This window comes from Odocoileus virginianus, unplaced genomic scaffold (genome assembly GCF_023699985.2).
Source record: "Odocoileus virginianus isolate 20LAN1187 ecotype Illinois unplaced genomic scaffold, Ovbor_1.2 Unplaced_Scaffold_5, whole genome shotgun sequence".
Lineage (NCBI taxonomy): Eukaryota > Metazoa > Chordata > Mammalia > Artiodactyla > Cervidae > Odocoileus > Odocoileus virginianus.
The window spans coordinates 3,421,331-3,442,061 of record NW_027224267.1 but is presented as its reverse complement, the minus strand read 5'-3'; the positions used below and the strand labels follow the sequence as shown (position 1 = coordinate 3,442,061).

General features: G+C 50.8%; 1 protein-coding gene across 6 annotated transcripts in view; it reads right to left on the bottom strand.

The window, feature by feature from the left end:
* NSD2 (nuclear receptor binding SET domain protein 2) overlaps positions 1 to 20,731 on the bottom strand; it is a 69,768-nt gene that overhangs the window by 37,086 nt on the left and 11,951 nt on the right. For all 6 annotated transcript variants that reach the window (XR_011485986.1, XM_070462520.1, XM_070462519.1 and 3 more), the window contains 2 exons: positions 5,250 to 5,874; positions 3,237 to 3,399 (listed from right to left, as the gene is read on the bottom strand). Coding sequence is in view for 5 of the 6 variants with exons in the window: in XM_070462520.1 (XP_070318621.1) it covers positions 3,237 to 3,399; positions 5,250 to 5,786 (700 nt within the window). In the remaining variant the exon portion in view is untranslated. The remainder of the gene's footprint in view (positions 1 to 3,236; positions 3,400 to 5,249; positions 5,875 to 20,731) is intronic.

Here is a 20,731-nt window from a genome sequence, read left to right as displayed (position 1 = left end):
AGCTGGCAAAGGGGAATATATTTATACACAAGAGAGAGAGACAGAGCAGGTGAAACAAAGCATTTAAGGGCTGGCAAGTCTAGGTGAGAGTGGATGACGTCCACAGCACTGTTCCACTCTGAAGTGTGGGCTTGAAAAGCTTCTATATGGGGAAAAAACAATAACAAACAACAAATAATAAACAAAATGTTTCACATGAAAAACAAGACAGAATCCAAGTGTACCCACTTGGCATTGGGAAAGTTGGGGGAATACTTCGCAACATAAAACACTGAAAATGGGCACAGAATTATTAAATCACCAAACACAAGGATCCTGCAGGGGGGTTAACTGCTCAAACAGCAATGTTTTCTGTAAAAAGCCCAGAGGGGACCAGGGGAGAGGGGGTAGATAGAACATAAACTCTGGTTTCAAAAGTTAAAAAAAAGAGGATGATAATATCTGATAGGTCACCACTCTCTGTGCTGAGATCTTTCCCCAAAAGTAGCGTTATCATCACCTCTGTCTCTCACACTTAGGGAAGATGCCCTAAGAATCTCTGGAGCTTAGCGACACCGAGGAGCAGCTCACTGCCAGCTGGGCCGCGCCCTGGCAGCCGACTCTTCAGAGTCCGTGCCTCAGCCAGGAGCCACTGCTGCGGTTCCTTAAGCAGAAGTGCAAAAGCGCCAAGCCAGAGCACGCACACCAACGGTGGTGCATCCGTCTCACTCAGGGAAGCTGCAGTCAGCTCAGTCGCTCAATGGTGTCCGACTCTTTGTGACACCACAGACTGCAGCACACCAGGCCTCCCTGTCCATCACCAACTCCTGGAGTTTGCTCAAACTCATGTCCATTGAGTCAGTGATGCCATCCAATCATCTCATCCTCTGTCGTTCCCTTCTTCCTGCCCTCAATCTTTCCCAACATCAGGGTCTTTTCCAATGAGTCAGTTCTTTGCATCAGGTGGCCAAAGTATTAGAGCTTCAGCTTCAGCATCAGTCCTTCCAATGAGTATTCAGGGTTGATTTCCTAGATAACTGGATAGACACTCTGGTCCACACCTCCTGAGCAGGGGCCACGGCACAGGCCAACCCCACAGCCTCACAGGTTCCTCTGACCCCTTCGCTTTCCAAAGGTCATCTGAATCCCCTTGCAACTCATCCCGGCTCTCAGCCTTCTGACTGGTTTGATCTCCTTGTAGTTCAAGTAACTCTCAAGAGTCTTCTTCAACACCACAGTTCAAAAGCATCAATTCTTTGGTGACTATCTTTCTTTATAGTCCAACTCGCACATCCGTACATGACTACTGGAAAAACCATAGCTTTGACTAGATGGACCTCTGTTGGTGAAGTAATGTCTCTATTTTTTAATATGCTGTCTAGGTTGGTTATAGCTTTTCTTCCAAGGAGCAAGCGTCTTTTTTTAATTTCATGGCTGCAGTCACCATCTGCAGTGATTTTGGAGCCCAAAAAAATAAAGTCTCTCACTGCTTCCATTGTTTCCCCATCTATTTGCCATGAAGGGATGAAGCTGCTGTAGACCATAGAAACTACTCAACCCTAAATCGGGGGAACGTGTAATGAACTTAATTAACCCCGGTAGCTGGAACAAAGAGATACGGAAGGACGCCTTCAGTTCTACGGTCTGAGGTGCGAGGAGGCTGAATGGAGCAGAAATCCCAACGCTAAGAAGGACCCCGAGAGGCTGCCTATGACGTGCTCTGCAGACGAGTGGTGTGGAGGTGTGGGGGCCTGGACGGCCACTGCCCGGACCGCCTGGAGCTGGGAGGGGGGCTGCCACCAGGTCAGAAGGCCCATGCCGACCACAGCAGGACAGCCTGGCTTCTGCCTCAACTGGTGCTTCTGTCCTACTCTGACCAAGTCCAGAGGCCTCTGGGGTGCATCCTGGGGCCCCGGAAGTCCCAACAGGGACTCCCTCATGCTGACAAGCTGACGAAGCTACACATCCTGTACCGAGTCAGAACCAGAACCGGCCCACAGGCCCCTCCCCAGCCCCAGTGTCCTGCACACCTTCACCACGCGTGCGCGCCGGCGTCTCGGGATGCAGGGGAGGGCCTCTCATCCTGACCTGCGCCTCCCAGGCTGCCTGCCAGGGGGCACTGCTGCACCCCACTCCCAGCAGCAAGGCCCCGGCAAGGCTCAGACCTCTGGCGAGAGGGGCCACACCAGGCAGGCCCCAACCTGCTGCCCACGCAGCTGGAGGGCACCGTCGCCTGGGCACCAACGCAGCCAGCTCCAACCCTGCATCTCCACACCTCACCTTCCTCACACCAAAGTCAAACTTCACTCTAGAAGAACTGCTTATGAGACTCTCAAATTATCCGATTTCTTTTTTTTCCTCCAAAACCACAAGAGATCTTATGTTTCATGAATTGTCCAATTATTATTTAAGCATCTGCTCTAATCTGTATCAATAACACATTACATTCTTAATATGTTCTCTAACTTCTCTGATTTATAACTCAAGTTTCATGACACCAAAGATGATTATCTCTATTTTTTTTCCTTTTTCCCACCTAATAAAATAAACTGGGATATTTTTTAAACTAAAATGCAATATAAAATACTAATTTCTGAAAATCATGCTGACATAAGTAATTACTATATATTTAAATAATAATAAGTTATCATAAAACCTGAAAAGCAAATGACAAGACAAAGACCATTCTCTTTTAATACTAATTCAATCAGATAAAGTACATATCTAAGTTGGATGTAAAAAAAAAGTAATGTGTCATGTCTGAATCACTAACTTCAAAGTTGCAAAATGAACCACAAAAAATTTAACAATCAAACCCACCCCCACCAACAAGCCGATTCAAATGCTGTATGAATGGCTAATAGGCACATGAAAAGATGCTCAACATCACTCATCACTGGGGAGATGCAAACCCACACCACAGACAGCAGGCCAGAAGCGGAGGGGGCCGCCAGGGCCTGGGGTGGGGCACTGAGGAGCTGCCACCTCACGAGCACAGAGTTTCAGGTTTACAGAGTGAGCAGAGCTCTGGGCACAGATGGTGGGGACCGCTATATGGCAATGTGAATGCACTTCATACACTATTTGCGCACTCGGTTAGGACGCTAAGTCTCATGTCTGCACATTAAAGCACAATAAAAAAGGGGAATAAAGAACCACAGCAGGGCTGCTGGAGGAAGAGGAAGAAAGAAGCTGGGAGATGAGAACAATCAAGTGCAGGAGACAAAGTTGGAAAAGCAGCCCCCCAAACACGATACCTTTCAGTTTGGTGTAACTGTGCAGGAGTGGGTCGGCAGAGACCATGCACGGCCACCAGGGGTAACCGGACACCTTGGACCACACCAGGTCCCCGACATTGTACTTCAGCAGCTGGTCTTTGTCTCTGTTGCTGTTCGGACAGGATTCTCTCTTAGCGGGAATCTGAAAATGAACAAGAGATACATCGAGTACCTACCCCTAAATCCAGCTTCCTATCCACAGAAGACCAAGGGTGAGTCAGATCAGAGATTCTATACACACACATGTACAAACACACCTAAAAAGAAGTGTGCTTTCCCTCACTGCTTTTTAGGTAACAGTCCTGATAGCACTTCATCAAAACTGTTCATCTCCTGCCCTCAGCTAAAAGATCAGCAAGTACCTCTGTCAGCATACAGAGGTGCCCAGCATTACAAAGACTTCTGCAGAAATCCAGTTCCTTGGCCTGGTGGGAGGCCTTTAGTGGAGGTTTATTCGCAGGCTGGACAAAAATTCTCATGGAATTCATCCTCTGGCCCTCTGCCCCTCTGAGCCCTTACAGACAGTCAGTCCTCGGGAGAGAAGACCCCAGGGGGGCCAGGACACGGGGGCTCAGCAGCAGGCCCAGCCCCACCTCCACCAACCAGGGCCTGGGCTCTCGGAGCCTCAGTCACTGCATCTCAGAACCCAGGCCAGGAGGAGGCTGAAGGCCTGGCAAGAGCAGCGTCCTCGTCAGGGGCTGCGCACAGCTGAATCGCTGACCTGCTTTGAGCCTCAGTCCCACAGGCGTGAACGGAAGACAGCGTGGTCACCATGCCTCATCAGGGGGTGAGGGCTGGCACAGAGCAGGCACATCACACACTTCTCAAAGACGCCGGCTCTCAGGCTGCTCCACAACATCCCAGTATCACACTCAGCCTCGCCACCACGCCCTCAGGACAGGTAGTATTTGTCCCCACTCGGAGGGTGAAGTCAGACTCTGAGAGGCAAAAGCAGGTGACTTGCCCAAGTCTTAACAAAACCAACCGGCAGCTTCTTTCCTATAAAGGAGCATGGACCCACCAGGGGCTTCAAGCAGGGCCGCATCAGCCCAGGCCACCGCCACTGGGGCTGCGTCAGAGTCGCCCTGCGCCCGCCCCAGCTCCCAACAGACACTTAAACCCTGAAGGTCTGCATCAGTTTCAGCTCCTCCAGGGAAACGTCGGTCCTTTCCCGTCCTCTCTGCGGGACCGCAAACAAGATTCCTCACTATAGTTTTACAGTGAGTACTCCAGCCTTGGTGAGAAGAAACCCAAGTTGGCCTCAAGCCCCTGCCCCTACTCCTGAAAGCGGGCTTGGAGCTTCGCCTGACCAGCACACAGAGGCCTGCCAGACCCTGTGAATGCAGACCACCAGCCCTCAGGAACAGGGGTGCCATAGAGCAACTCTGCAGCTCCTGAGCCAGGGCCAAGGTTCCCACGTCACTGAAGACTTCTGGCATAAACACCGTGTTTTCGTCCCACATTCCCACCCAGCCTTCGAAGCCTGAACACGCATTCACGTACACTCTAGCACCGCACTCTGCGCTGGGCACCACGAGTGTGCAGGCAGGAGGCACAGCCCATGCTCACTGGGGTGAGCCATCTGCAGGACCCCTGCGAGAGGAGCCCCGGGTGGACAGTGACCGAGGGGAGGCCAGCAGGCCTGCCCCCTCCTCAGACAGCACAGACCAAGGAAGGCCCAAGGGGTCTCCCACTGACCGCCATCAGGCGGAGAGGAGCTCTGTGAAAACAGGACCGCCTGAAGGCCAAGGGCTCTGGAATGGCCAGGCCCAGATTCAGAACCTCATTCAGTCTTCACAGTTCATCTCCAGGCCTTGGTGCTGCTCAACAGGATGTGAGCGTCCCCGCGGCATAGCCAGGCGCCCGAGCCAAGCACACAGGGCGAGCGGAGAGCAGGCCGTGGGGGCCACGCCCACCTCCTACCACCTCTCGCATGTCGAGTGTCCTCCGAGGCCCCCTGCCACCCGCCCAGAGCTCCTCGCTCACAAATACCTTTTTGTCCATGGGACTGGAGACCCTGGACACCAGGGCGGCCTCCACGAGGCCGTGCTCCAGCAAAGAGCCACACTGTGCACTTCTCTTGCGGCTCCTCCGGGCCTTGTGCTCTGGTCTCTGTCCGTCTGCTTCCGAATGGGACATGGCGGCCGCACCGTCGCCACATATGGAGGACTCAAAGAGAGGTTTCCCATTCATGTAGGTTTTGGTGATTTTCAGCTTAATTTCTGGAGAGCCATTTTTAACGGGGGTAGTGTGAGGTGGGGTCCCAAGTCCCTTAACTTCCTGGGATTCAAAACGCAGTTTGGCATCGTGAGCACCGGGCTCTCCATTAAAGACGCGGGAGGTGAGGTCTTTTAGCCTCTCGGCCGGGATGAACGGCAGCGCGTCGTGGCCGTTGAACTTCTGCACGACCCCGTCCTGCAGGCCGGCGGAGAGCTGGGCTTTGCTCAGGAAGACGGAGCACTCGCGGCTCACGTCGCAGCTCGGGGACTTCCCACTGGCACTGCCCAGGACTTCCGGGGCCTGCTTCATCTTCACGCACTCCACCACCTTCGGAGCAGAAAGGGGGCTTTTCCTGACGCTGAGTTCCACTCAGCCTAGGTGCCTCCGTCTCAGAACACTGCAGCATTAGAAAAAGAGAAGAAGAGAAACATCTTAATTTCAAACCTATGATGAGTATGCCAATGGAGCTCTTTATACATTTGGGGAGTTTCGGGGATTTTGAGGCAATTTATGGTGTTTGCTGTGATTTCAGTCCCAACAGGCAGTTCTAATATCACAGAAATGACAGGAGTCACAAAACAACAAAGTGAAAGGATATAGGACTGATTTTTCGTGGCAGAACACAGAAGTCAGGCGAGGAAAGGAAGTCACGCCACTGCCCCCAGAGCCCTCGGAAAACGGAGGCTGTCCCCTCCACCTGCCGCCAGGGCAGCACCCAAGGCGGCCAGTGAAAAGCCAGGCCTGGGCAGAGGACCAGAGGGAGGACCTGAGACAGCTGGAAGCAGAGCTGGGCAGGGCTCCGGGCCCGCCCACAGCCACTGGGCAGCAAAGCTCAAGCCCAGGCGGCCGGGCGAGGCGCAGCAGGCTCCCCACCATCCACCTGGCCCGTGCTGGCCGCAGGGACAAGGAGGGGCCACAACGCCAAGGACACTCCGTTCTCCTTGGATGGGGCACGCCAAGCACGCCCACGGCACCCAGGGCCAGATGGGCTGCCTGAGGCCCAGGGGCGGAGGGGCTTCCCCGGGAGCCGCAGCCCCTCACTAGGGACATCCAGTGAAGGCAGCTCACAGGGAACAGGCAGGCGCCCACTCCGCTGGGAAGAGCCCCCCCAGACCACCAGGAGCACACCATGACGGCAGCAAGGAGGCCCTCCGAGACGACCTACTGGGGAGAGCAGGGCGCTGAGACTGAGCGCCCCCGTTGGGGTGCCCGCGATAGACAGCATTGCACCGGAGCTCAGCCCCGTTACCCTGAGGGACCGCCACGCGGGGACACCCCCGGGGGCCGCGCGAGCAGTGGACCAGCTCTGTGGGAGCCAGGCAGCGGGGGACCGCCCCCACCAACAGCTGACGCACCGAGCACACGCCAGGACCCACACGGGGTTCTAAGGCAAATCTGAGTGGGTTCCCAGCCCCGCTCACATCAGACTAGCTGGACAAAAAGAGAAGCCGACGACCTCAAGGCACAGGAGCACACGTGTGGCTGCTGGGGCCACGGCGGGCACAGCGCAGGCGGCGGGCACACACAGACCCGCCCAGCCCCAGGCCACACGGCCTGTGCACAGGCCTGCACGCCCACTGCCCGGCGACCGGGACTCTGTGCTCTCACTCTTGGGAGCCTGGGTTCAATCCCTAGTCAGGGAACTGAGATCTCGTAAGTCATGCAGTGAGGGCCTTCCCCCCACCGAAAACAAAAAAAGAAAAGATCAAAACCCCAAGGAAATGCCACCTCACACAGCACCTATGAGGATGGCTACCCACTATCAAAACACAGAAAGCAGGGCCTGGGGGGAGCCCTGTGCACCGCGGGTGGGACAGGAAGGAAAACAGCGGGGCTTCCTCAGAGAATCCAAAGGACCCAGCAAGCCCACCGACACACACCCCACGGCATGGAAGGCAGGGATGCAGGGGTACCGGAGCCCTGTGCCCACCCACAGAGCGAGGCGTGCTGAAGCCTCGGACAGGAAGGGGAGGCGGACAGCTGCCACGGCGGGACCTTGAGGGCCTTATGGAGTGCAGTCAGCCAGCCACGAGAGACTAACAGACACTGAGCGGCTGCATTCCCGTGCGTAATCGAATCCACAGACAGAACATAGGAGGGCGGGCACCAGGGGAGGGGAGATCAGGGAGGTGGTGTTTTAACGGGGGCAAAGTTCCAGGTTCCCAAGATGAAACAGTGCTGGTGGCGATGGCTGCAACACTGTGCATGTACTTAACACCCTGAACTGCACGTTTAAACATGGTTGAGAGGGGGGACTTCCCTAGTGGTCCAGTGGCCAAGACTCCACACTCCCAATGCAGGGGGCCTGGGTTCGATCCCTGGTCAGGGAACTAGATTCCACACACTGCAACTAAGAGTTCTTGTGCTACAACTGAAAGATCACGCGTACCTCAACTAAGACCCATCACAGCCAAATAATTTTTTCAAATGGTGAGATGGTAAATGTTACGTTATTTTAACACAACTGAAAGAAAAAGTCTACTCTTAGGAAGAACATAATGGGAAAAAAGAGTGTCTCCAGCGCATCACTCACAATATCCAGGATAAAACCAGGATGTGTGCTCATCTCCTGTGAAAGTACTAAAATTGCAACTAGCTGTTAAAAACCATCAAAATGATGATGCTGGAACCCACCAAAAAAAGATACCCAACGTCCAAAGACAAAGAAGCAACCATAGCAAGACGGCAGGAGGAACGCACTCAGGATGAAATCAAATACTACACTCGCGGGGTGGGTGGCCCACAGACTGGATGAGAACACCAAAGAGTGTGAGCACTGCTGTGAAGGTTCTGGCCGAGCCAGGCTTCCCAGCCTGGGGGGCCAACAGAGGGGCTGGGCATCCGGTCTCGAGGGCCAGCAGAGTTTGATTACAGGTCTTCCAGAGGACTGGGGGAACCAGACACTCCACCAATTCAGTTCAGTCGCTCAGAAGTGTCCGACTCTTTGCAACCCCATGGACTGCAGCACGCCAGGCCTCCCCGTCCATCACCAACTCCCGGAGCTTGCTCAAACTCATGTCCATCAAGTCAGTGATGCCATCCAGCCATCTCATCCTCTGTCGTCCCCTTCTCCTCCTGCCTTCAATCTTTCCCAGCATCAGGGTCTTTTCAAATGAGTCAGCTCTTCGCATCAGGTGGCCAAAGTACTGGAGTTTCAGCTTCAGCATCAGTCCTTCCAATGAACACCCAGGACTGATCTCCTTTAGGATGGACTGGTTGGATCTCCTTGCAGTCCAAGGGACTCTCAAGAGTCTTCTCCAACACCACCGCAGTTCCAAAGCAGCAATGTTTCAGTGCTCAGCCTTTCTTACTGTCCAGCTCTCACATCCATCCATGACTACTGAAAAAAATCATAGCTCTGACTATACAGACCTTTGAAGGTAATGTCTCTGCTTTTTAATACTCTGTCTAGGTTTGTCATTGCTTTTCTTCCAAGGAGCAAGCATCTTTTAATTTCATGGCTGCAGTCACCATCTGCAGTGATTTTGGAGCCCAAGAAAATAAAATCTGTCACTGTTTCCATTGTTTCCCCATCTATTTGCCATGAAGTGATGGGACTGGATGCTGTGATCTTCATTTTTTGAATGTTGAGTTTTAAGCCAGCTTTTTCACTCTCCTCTTTCACATTCATCAAGAGGCTCTTTAATTCCTCTTCACTTTCTGCCATAAGGGTGGTGTCAGCTGCATATCTCAGGTTATTGATATTTCTCCTGGTAATCTTAATTCTAGCTTATGCTATAGACCAACATCAAAGGGTCTGGATTCCCACTCCTACCCAGAGGAGAGGGGAGAAACAATGAGATAGAAAAAACATCTGGGAAAAATTAAACAGAAAAACTTTTCAGATTCAGTGAGACATAAATTCACAGATTCAAGAAGCTCAGTAAATCTCAGCAAAAGTGAAGTGAAGTGAAAGTTGCTCAGTCATGTCCAACTGTTTGCAACCCCGTGGACTATATATACATACATATAGTCCATGGAATTCTCCAGGCCAGAATACTGGAGTGGGCAGCCTTTCCCTTCTCCAGGGGATCTTCCCAACCCAGGGATCAAACCCAGGTCTCCCGCATTACAGGTGGATTCTTTACCAGCTGAGCCACAGGGGAAGCCCAAATCTTAGCAGGATATATGTAAAAGAACCCACACCCAGGTATAGTCAGTGGAAACATTTAAACCAAGATAAAGAGAAACTCTGAAGAGCAGAGGGGGAAAAAAGGCCCATTAAATACAAAACAATGACATGGATGGTCATTCACTTCTCATGAGAAATAGAAGCCAGACATGCTTAGAGTAATGGGGGAAAAGAAAAAAACAACTGTCCACCTGGTATCTGATATCCAGAAAAAATACTCTGTAAGAATGATGACTAAATATATTTTAAAAGAAATACCAATTAAGAAGTTGTTGCCATCAGATCTTCACTATGAGAAATGTTAACAGAAGTTCTTGAGGTTGACGAGAAATGAGACCAGACTGATCCTGGGACCTTTAGGAAGAAATGAAGGACACCAGGAATGGTGAATGTGAGCGAGGCTATTTGTTCCCCAGTTTCTTAACATTCAAGGGACTACAGCAGAAGGTGCAACAGCGCGTTATACCCTCACAGATACGACACAGACGACAGCTGCAGCGCCCCATGCTTGCTACCCAGAGGTTCCGCGCCAGCTCCCAGGAGCCTGTGCAAGTGAAGGATGCGAACAGCAGCCTGGGTCAGAGCAACAGCTAAGACCATGATACTAAGAAACAGCGCCAACAGACAGATAATCAGGAGGTGAGTTGCCAACAACTGAAGTCTGGAATATTTACACAAAAATTCAGGTTTATGGCTCCTCTCAGGATTTAATACTAAGCCTAGGTAATCATGACCTACATGTGAACCACATTTTCAAGATTGCCTGTTCCTGTTGGAATTTTCAAGTTTCTTTTAAATCTCTGCATATATCAGACACAACTTTTAAATATCTGGTCTTTGCAGACCTGTGTCTACTGATGGTGCTTTATTTCCACTCATGGTACCTGCTTCTCTGTGCATTTGGTCTGTTTCCTTCCCTCAACTTGAAACTGTGGGCTGCTCACTACTTCTCAGGATTCCATCTGGGACAACGCTTGAAGCCATGGCCCTCTAAGAGAGGGTCCACTCTCACTTCTGACACGGCACTGACCATTGACTTGATCTCTCAAGGAGTTTTCATTTTTTACCAGGGTTATACCAGTAAGTTAGAAAATCTTTCATTCTATCTAGTACTCCAAGAAAAATATAAAACCCAAAAAAGAGGTAGAAAACCTGCAAAGCCCACAACAACCACGGAAGAACGGCCCAGAGGGCTTCACTGGCTCAGTGACCCTCAGTCGGGGAGGGGGACGAGTTTTAAAAGCAGAACAGTACAGACAACAACAGGAGACTTTGGACACCCACCAGTCCAAAATGACAGTTTTTAGCATTTCGCTACATTTGCTTCAAGTTTTTTTGACATAAAAGAAGACCTCTGGACAATGGTGTGCCTCCAGCCGAGGACAGGCAGACAGGCTCAGGGCGCCCCAGGGCCCCAGGGGAGAGAAGCCAGGCTCAGCCCAGCAGGCTGCCTGCTGCCCACCACACATCCACAGCAGCGTCCTGGGGCTCTGGTTCTCCATGCCCACAGCACCCACCGGGAGCCCCAAGTCCAACAGCTAGAAGCCAAACACAAGCTCCCAGCGCAGCGCCACCTCCCGCAGGCCTTGGGCAGGATGACTGAGGAAAACAAAGATGGCATTTGCCTGTTCAGGAAGCCCGAGTCCCACTCAGTCCCCCACCATCAGCTCACAAAGCACCCTTCCAGGCTATGGAGCACACCCAGGAATGGAGAACTGCTGCATGGGGTTTGCATGCCAAGAAATGCTACCACACTGGACCTGCGATTTGATCAACACATGTTGATTTCTGCCGTGTTGATATAAACAAGTACCACTCAGTCTTTCCAACTGCTGTGTATTATTCATCACGTAAACACAGCATTCCTATTGTTTAAATTACTCCAGAACATGGAAAGTGATGGAGAGCTTCCCAAACATCACTACACAGGCTGGCACACCTCTCCCACCAGAACCAGAGAAGTACAACAAAAAAAGCTATCAACCAAGATCAGTAAAGTAGGACCGTAAAAAACATGACAAAACAGAAGCAAACCAAGCCCAGTTATTACCATACATATTAAAATAAGGTATCACAGCTAAAGAGCATTTATTCAAAAATGATGGTTCAACATTAGGATGAATTCCATTACCATTTTAACACATTTCAGGAGATTTCTGGTGAAGATGGCCAAATTATTATTTTTTTTAAAGAAAGAAAAAAAAAAGTTAGCTATATACATCACCCAATTCAAAACAAAGGAGGGAAATCTCCAGGTCCAGAAAGGAGGCGGGAAGAGCAACGGGCCCCCAGGCACGGCTGCAGGGGACAGGACAGGAGCCGGGCCTGGAGCAGCAGGCAGGGCCAGGCGGGCGCCCGGGCCCAGGAGAGCTGCGGGCCCAGAGGGTGCGGAGTGCCAGCCTCGGGCTCCACCACTGCCTCCTCAGGCAAGTGACCGCCCCCGCGCTCCAGCTCCTGGGGACTGAGCACCGGCCTCGCCACAGTCAGCAGTCAAGAGCGCTGTGTCCCAAGCCGCTCCTCCAGCCAGCCCAGGGCTGGGCCCACAGCAAACACCCCCGGAGGCCTCTGGAGAGACAGTCACCCTCAAAAACTATGCCTCAGAAGGCAGCAGGGGCCCAAATCCCGAGCCAAACAAAAGATGGGCCTAGAAGGAGTGACACTGCGCAGCCCTGCCAGGCAGCGGGGAGCTGCCCAGGGGCTTTTCCACCCCACAGCCAGCCTGGGAGGGGCCCCGTGGAGGACCGCAGGTAAAGCAGTCACTCCACGCCAGTCAGCACGGCCAGACTGCACCACACCAACAGCACCAGCTGCCCAAGCAGATGCGGAGCAGCACAAGTCCTCACCGCCGCTGGGAACACAGTTCGGTGGTTGCTCACAACACTGAACATGCTCTCATCATATGATCCAGCAACCCACTCCTTGGAATCTACCCAAGGAAGCTGAAAACTTACAGCCACAGAAAAACCTGCACATGGAGGTTTCTATCAGTTTCATTTCATCACTGCCAAAACCTGGAAGCAATTAAGGTGTCCTTCAGCAGATGAATGAATTGATAAACTGTGATCCTCAGATAAGGGGATATTGTTCAGCCTTAAAAAGGAATGAAGTATTGAGACATACTACAGCACGGACAAACCCTGCATACATTATACTAAGTAAAATAAGCTGCTCACAAAAGGACAAATATTGTATGATTCCACTTTTTTTTTGGTCACACCACACAGCTTGCAGGGCTTCCCTGGTAGCTCAGCTGGTAAAGAATCCACCTGCAATGTGGGAGACCTGGGTTCGATCCCTGGATTGGGAAGATCCCCTGGAGAGGGGAACAGCTATCCACTCCAGTATTCTGGTCCGGAGAATTCCATGACTGTATATTCCATGGGGTCACAAAGAGTTGGATGCAACTTTCACTTTTTCACACAGCTTGCAGGATCTTAAGTTCCCTGACCAGAGGTTGAACCCACGCCCTCAGCAGTGAAATTGCAGAGTCCTAACCACTGCACTTCCTCAGTGATCAATGCAAAGAAATAGAGGAAAACAACAGAATAGGAAAGACTAGAGATCTCTTCAAGAAAATCAGAGATACCAAGGGAATATTTCATGCAAAAATGGGCTCAATAAAGGACACCAATGGTATGGACCTAACAGAAGCAGAAGATATTAAGAAGAGGTGGCAAGAATACACAGAAGAACTATACAAAAAAGATCTTCATGACCCAGATAACCACGATGGTGTGATCACTCACCTAGAGTCAGACATCCTGGAATGTGAAGTCAAGTGGGCCTTAGGAAGCATCACTATGAACAAAGCTAGTGGAGGTGATGGAATTCCAGCTGAGCTATTTCAAATCCTAAAAGATGATGCTGTGAAAGTGCTGCACTCAATATGCCAGCAAATTTGGAAAACTCAGCAGTGGCCACAGGACTGGAAAAGGTCAGTTTTCATTCCAATGCCAAAGAATGTTCAAACTACCGCACAATTGCACTCATCTCACATGCTAGCAAAGTAATGCTCAAAATTCTCCAAGCCAGGCTTCAACAGTACGTGAACCATGAACTTTCAGATGTTCAAGCTGGATTTAGAAAAGGCAGAGGAACCAGAGATCAAATTGCCAACATCCGCTGGATCACAGAAAAAGCAAGAGAGTTCCAGAAAAACATCTACTTCTGCTTTATTGACTACGCCAAAGCCTTTGACTGTGTGGATCACAACAAACTGTGGAAAATTCTGAAAGAGATGGGAATACCAGACCACCTGACCTGCCTCCTAAAGAAATCTGTATGCAGGTCAAGAAGCAACAGTTGGAGTTGGCCATGGAACAACAGACTGGTTCCAGATAGGAAAAGGAGTACATCAAGGCTGTATATTGTCACCCCGCTTGTTTAATTTATGTGCAGAGTACATCATGAGAAACGCTGGGCTGGATGAAGCACAAGCTGGAGTCAAGATTGCCAGGAGAAATATCAATAACCTCAGATATGCAGATGACACCACCCTTATGGCAGAAAGTGAAGAACTAAAGAGCCTCTTGAAAGTGAAAGAGAAGAGTGAAAAAGTTGGCTTAAAACTCAACATTCAGAAAACTAAGATCATGGCATCCTGTCCCATCACTTCACGGCAAATAGATGGGGAAACAGTGGAAACAGTGTCAGACTTTATTTTTCTGGGCTCAAAAATCACTGCAGATGGCGAGTGCAGCATAAAAATAAAAGACACTTGCCACTTGGAAGAAAAGCTATGACCAACCTAGACAGCATATTAAAAAGCAGAGACATTACTTTGCCAACAAAGGACCATCTAGTCAAAGCTATGGTTTTTCCAGTGGTCACGTATGGATGTGAGAGTTCAACAATAAGGAAAGCTGAGCACCACAAGAATTGATGCTTTTGAACTGTGGTGTTGGAGAAGACTCGAGAGTTGCTTGGACTGCAAGGAGATCAAACCAGTCAATTCTGAAGGAAATCAACCCTGAATATTCATAGGAAGGACTGATGCTGAAGCTGAAACTCCAGCACTTTGGCCCACCTGATGCAAAGAACTGACTCATTTGAAAAGGCCCTGATGCTGGGAAAGATTGAAGGCGGGAGGAGAAGGGGACGATAGCGGATGAGACAGTTGGATGGCATTACAGACTCATGGACGTGAGCTTGAGTAAACTCTGGGAGTTGGTGATAGACAGGGAGGCCTGGCGTGCTGCAGTCCATGGGGTGGCAGAGTCAGATACGACTGAGCGACTGGACTGAACTGAACCACTGGACCACCAGGGCACTCCCTAACTGCACTTATATGAGGTCCCGAGAGTAATCAAATTCATAGAGACAGGAAGTACTGATAGAAAGGCAGCTGCAAGGGAATGGGGACGAGAGAATGAAGAGCTGGTGTTCAATTAGGAAACAGTTTCTGTCTCACAAGATGGAAAAGTTCTGGAGCACGTGGCAGTAATGGGTGCACAATAATGCAAATGTACTTAATACCCCTGAACTGTGCATGTAAAGACGGTTAAGACAGCAATTTTTTGCACAAATACACACATGAAGAACATTCTGCTTTCAGGGAGCTTACATTCCCCTGGAGTTCCAGGAGAAACTAGGAAGGATGGGGGAAAGGCAATTTTCAAAAGAATAATGATGGAAATTTTTCCGGAAATGAAACAAAACTTAAGTATTCAGATTAAAAAGGGCACCCAGGGTTCTGCGCAAGATAAAGAGAAACATATCAATACCTAAACATGCACTTTTGTGAATATGAAGGACAAAAACAAAACCTTCCCACCTAAGTCCCCACAATGAGCTAATGGACAGACGTCAGCACGAGGGGGGAGCAGAAACACGGGCTTCGTGCAGCTGCAGCTGCGAGAAGGGCGGCGGAGCCTCCCCAAAGCACTCAGGGAAGAGAACCTCTCCTCCAAATCACTCCCGAGCACGGGCCGAAGTGCACTCAGACGTGCGAAAACTAAGGGGGTTTAATATACACACTCCTTTCACAAAAGAAACGCTAAAAGACACAGTAGAGCAAAAATACAAACCCAGAAGGAAAAAACAGGGTGCAAAAAATAAGGGGGGGAGTGGTAATTCTAAAACCACTTTTGTATTAAAAAAAAAAATGTAAGGCTTCCTTTCTCACATTTACTTACACTCCTTATGGAAACCCCAACTAAAAGGACAGTCAAGAATTTCAGGGACTTCCCTGGTGGTCCAGTGGTTAGGAATCTGCCTTCCAATGTAGGGGATGCGGGTTCGATCCCTGGTCGGGGAACTAACACCCAACATGCTGCAGGGCAACTAAGCTCACACACCACAACCACGGCGTCCACGTGCCTCAGAGTCTGTGCGCCGCAACAAAAGATCCCACGCGACGCAACAAGGGTCTGACGCAGTCAGATAAGTATTTTTAAAAAAGGATTACAAACGAAGGGTCGATCCACAAGGACAAAGACAAGAGAGGAGTCAGGCGGGCGGACGTGGGGAAGCTCGAGGGAAGGGTCGCCTCTCCAGGAGGCGAAGCTGCTGCTGCTGCTGCTGCAAGGAGGCCGGCGGCTCAGGGCGCCTCTCGTCCACAAAGCCTTTCCCTTTCAAAATGTCTAAAAACAAAACGCAATATACAGTCATTGTAAAAGGAAAGAAAGCTCTGATGCCCTTACAGTGAAAACTGAAACCGTGTTAGTTAAAGCAGAAGCTAACAGCTCAGAGGGACGAGCGGTTTTCCGAGGGGAGCGAGGGCAGTGTGGGGGCAGTCGAGCATCGCCACGCGGCCGTGCGTGACAAGCTCCGAAGATGGCGTGACCTACTCCACGCATGTCACAGACGCGCCACAGCAGGTGCTGGCACGGCAAGCGGCTGGGGAGGCCACATGGAACAGAAGAGGGGTGTCCAAGATAAAGGGAAAAGCGCCACTCTCCGAAGAAGTGCCCGGATGACACAGCCAACGTTTAGAACCAGCCAGTGTGCACAGGCCCGGTTCCAGCATGTGGAGACAGAGCAGTAAGCAGAACACACGCCTTATTCTTGGGGAGCTGATACTCCAGAGGGGAGAAGCGGAGGCTCGGAAGTACAGACGGGGGAAGGGGAGGGGAAGGCCTGGGTGGACGGAGAGGTGGCAGAAGAGCGTCCTCCCCGCGGACAGGAGCTCTGCGGGTGGCTCGGGAGGACTCCACGCCCGCCCTCCCGGAGCTCCCGAGCGCAGCTACAGCCTGCGGAGCCCATGCTGCGACGCTGAGCCAAGTCCCCAGGGGCAGTCTCAGTGCCGGACGGCAGGCAGGCCTCCCCCAGAGCCCAGAGAGGGACCAAGCTCATCATTCATCCAGAAGCAGAAGAGAGACTTAAATGGAAAAGTCAAGTCTGCAAGCACAACTGAAGCGTGCACACACACTCCCTAACACTCCCTTGCTTTCCAACATTTTGCACAAGTCTCCCTGGAACAGACTGGTCCTGCCTTCGTGGAATGACCACAGGACCTCCAGTCTCAGGGCCAAGAGATCCTTGTGGAGCACCGGGATCAGCATGGACTCTGCCACAGAACAGGGGCTGAGGACACAACAGCTCATCACTCTGCCAGACTTCTCTACTGAAAGGCTTTAGTTTACAGAATGCAGAACTGACTCACAGCAAAAGTTTTGCTCCTTCTGCAGACAGTAAGGCCTTTATAACAGACCTGCTCCTCACTTTGTGTTCACTTCAGAGAAGCCTGGCTCTCAGGCCAGCTCCAGGCCAGCCGCGGGCCTGGCCACCTGGGCACGCTCTCCACGCGGCCCATCCCTGACCTCACACTGAAACACAGGCTGGCGCCTTCCCTGGCCCCAGGCCTGCTTGTTGTCTCGTCTCCGTGTAACATGGCAAACCTTGGGGCCCCTGGCACTCTGCCAGGGGTGGAAACGAGCAGCTCAGCCAGGAGAGCCAGGAGGCCCCTCAGCCGCCGCGTGGGCCAGCAGTCCCCCCAGGGCCCACCCAGGAGAGAGCTGAAACCACACATGCACACAGACGTTTGGGCAAGGATTCTCACAAAGTTATTTTAAAAAGAAAAAAAAAAAAAAAACTAAATGTGCTAACAACTGATAGACAGATGGAATCAGAAGAGATCTGGACCCTCCTGGCATCCAGTGGTTAGGACTCCATGCTTCTCCTGCCAGGGGCCCAGATTTGATCCCTGGTTGGGAGAACTAAGATCCCACCAGCCGTCTGGCGGGGGAAAAAGTGGACCCAGCCATACAATGGGATAGTCAGTCATAAAAATGAAATGACGCATGCCGTAACACGGACAAACCTCAAGGCTTCAAAAACATCACTGAGCTAAAGAAGCCAGTCAAAGAAAGCCACTTACTACATGCCTCTATTTCTACTAATGTCTAGAACAGGCAAATCCAGAGACAGAAAGCAGAATGGTGGCTGGAGACAAGCAGGAAGGGGGAGTGACTGCTCAACAGGTACCAGGCTTCCTACTGGGGTGACACAAATATTCAGATTTAGATAGTGGTGATGGTTGCATTAACACTGACAATGTACAAAAAAACCACTAAATTATATACTTCAAGACAGTTTAACTGATTAATTTTATGTTAATTTTTAAACTATCAAATCTTTTGTTGAATAGGAAAGGCATCATCATATTAAGGTGTATCATTCACAATCTGTAAGGTATTTCCTATTTTCCCTCTAAAATATGCCTCACAAGGCACGTAGCAGTGGCATGTGCTACATACACTGGGAGCCGGAAGTCTGAAGACCGGATCAGTCGCAGCCGCCTCACCTGCGGCCTGGTGGCCAGGGGAGAAGTGGAGCCCACTCCAAGGATGGGGCACCAGAGTGAGTGCTCCAGGCAGAGCCTACAAAACACAGCCCGCCGAGGCCGCCCGCCAGGACCCTGCCGGTGGGCCCTGACCCATCCGCCCTCTGCGAAGCCCCCACCCAGAGCCCCGCTGTCAGCTCCTGGACCTCAACAGCCGGCATGCATTGAGGGCCATCAGGCATCTGAGAGATAAGAACGTAAAAGCAAAAGAAAGCTAGGAGTCTAGAGGAACACACAACAGAGGGAGCGAGAGAAGCCGCACAGCACACACCTGTCCTCAGCGCACTCTGGCTGCCCTGGAGCCCGGGCGCCTCCAGCCGGCCAGGTGGCTGGGGACGGGGCGGCGCAGAGAGTTTTCACACCACACTTTTCAACTCTGAAGCATGTGAACATATTATCTAATTAAAGTTTTTCTTTCGATTTTTAAAGGAACATTGTGAAAATGTAAACATACTTCCAAAATGATTAAAAAATCACTGCTCTCTTTGTAACTGCATTCCACAACCGCTAAGGGGACAAACAGACCCAGATATCACGGGTTCCTACAGAACTGTCAGAGGAGGAAGGAGCGGTGCAGGCAGGAAAGGAGAAGGAAGGAGAAGGAAGACAAGGGGAGGAGGAAGAGGAAACCTAAGGAAACGGGAAAATAAACGAGGAAAGGGAAGGAAAAAAGAAACACAGGGCAGAAAAAGAAAAAAATCTGAAGACTGTGCTAACAAAACATCCATGTGGTACAAGTTCCAGAAACAGAAGATTTTTAAAATTCTGAAAGAGACCTGAACTGACATGTCTCCACAGAAGACATACAGATGGGCACCAGGCACAGGAAAAGATGCTCAGCAAGTGCAGATGAAACCACAATGAGCCCCACCTCACACCTGTCAGAATGGCTATCATCAAAAAGAGATCACAAGCGCTGGTGAGACCACAGGGAGAAGGGAGCCCTGGCGCACTGCTGGTGGGCACGTAAGCCGGTGCAGCAACTGCGGAGAGAGAACGGATTCCTCAGGAATCGAAACGAGAGCTGCTGTGTGCCACAGCAAGCCCACCTCTGAGGGCGCACCAGATGGAAACGAGCCCGGACACTGAAGACACGTCCGCAGACTCACGTTCTGTAGCATCACTCCCAACAGTCCACACGCAGAGACAAGTGGAAAAAGGAAGTGGGGTTTAGGGACTCCCTAGTGGTCCAAGGGCTGACTCCATGCTCCCAATGCAGGGGGCCAGGGTTCAGCCCCTGGTGGGGAAACTGAGATCCTGCATGTCACACAGAGTGGCCAAAAAAACGAGGGGGTGTATTCATGTGGCGGAATATTATTCAGCCATTAAAAAGGAAATCCTGCCATTGGCACATGGATAAACCCAGAGGATGTTATATTACAAAGCTGCGTGCTCTCACTCATACGTGAAATCTAAAATAAAAGTCACACTCGTAGAAGCAGAGGGTAGAATGAGCAGTTGCCAGAGGCTGAGGGGCAGGAGAAATGGAGAAGTGCTGCCAAAGGGACAGATGTTCATTTGTGAGATGAGCAAGTTCTAAAGACACACAGTCCAGGGACTACAATCAGAACACCGGGCTTCGTACTTGAAACTTGCTGGGAGAGAAAATGTGACGCATGCTCACCACCCACACACAAAAGAGAACTAAGGGAGGAGACAGACATGTTAAGTTGATTATAGTGACCACTTCACAATGCATATGGTGGATCAAACCCTTACATTGTACACAATTTTTTCAGTTCTGTTAATTCTTTTACTCTTCCAGTTTTATTGAGATACATACAATCATGCATCACTGTATAAATTTCAGGGCTTCCCAGATGGCACAGTGGTAAAGAATCCACCTGCCAATTCAGGAGACCCAAGAGACTTTGGAAAGATCTCCTGGAGAAGGAAATGGCACCCTACTCCAGTATTCTGGGCCGGAAAATGCCATGGATGGAGAAGCCTGGTGGGCTGCAGCCCAGGAATGGTGAAGAGTGGGACGTGACTGAGCGCGCACACACACTGTATAAGCTGAAGGTGTACGGCACGATGATTCTGATGCTCAAGAGGAAATGATCTCCACAGTGAGTTCAGGGAACATCCATCACCTCAGACACATGTGATGAGGATTCTGAGGGCTTCCTCTCAACCCCCACACACAGCATACAGAGGTGCTGACTATATGCATCAGGCTGCATGTCGCCCCCAAGACACTGTGCACTGTGAAACTGAACAATTTTATTTGTCAACTATACCGTAATAAAGCTGGGGAGACATATAAATAAGTGGAGTCGAGATTTCTAAAAATTAGGAAAGAAATAACTCAAGATAACCTAGAATCAAGAGGTTGAAAAG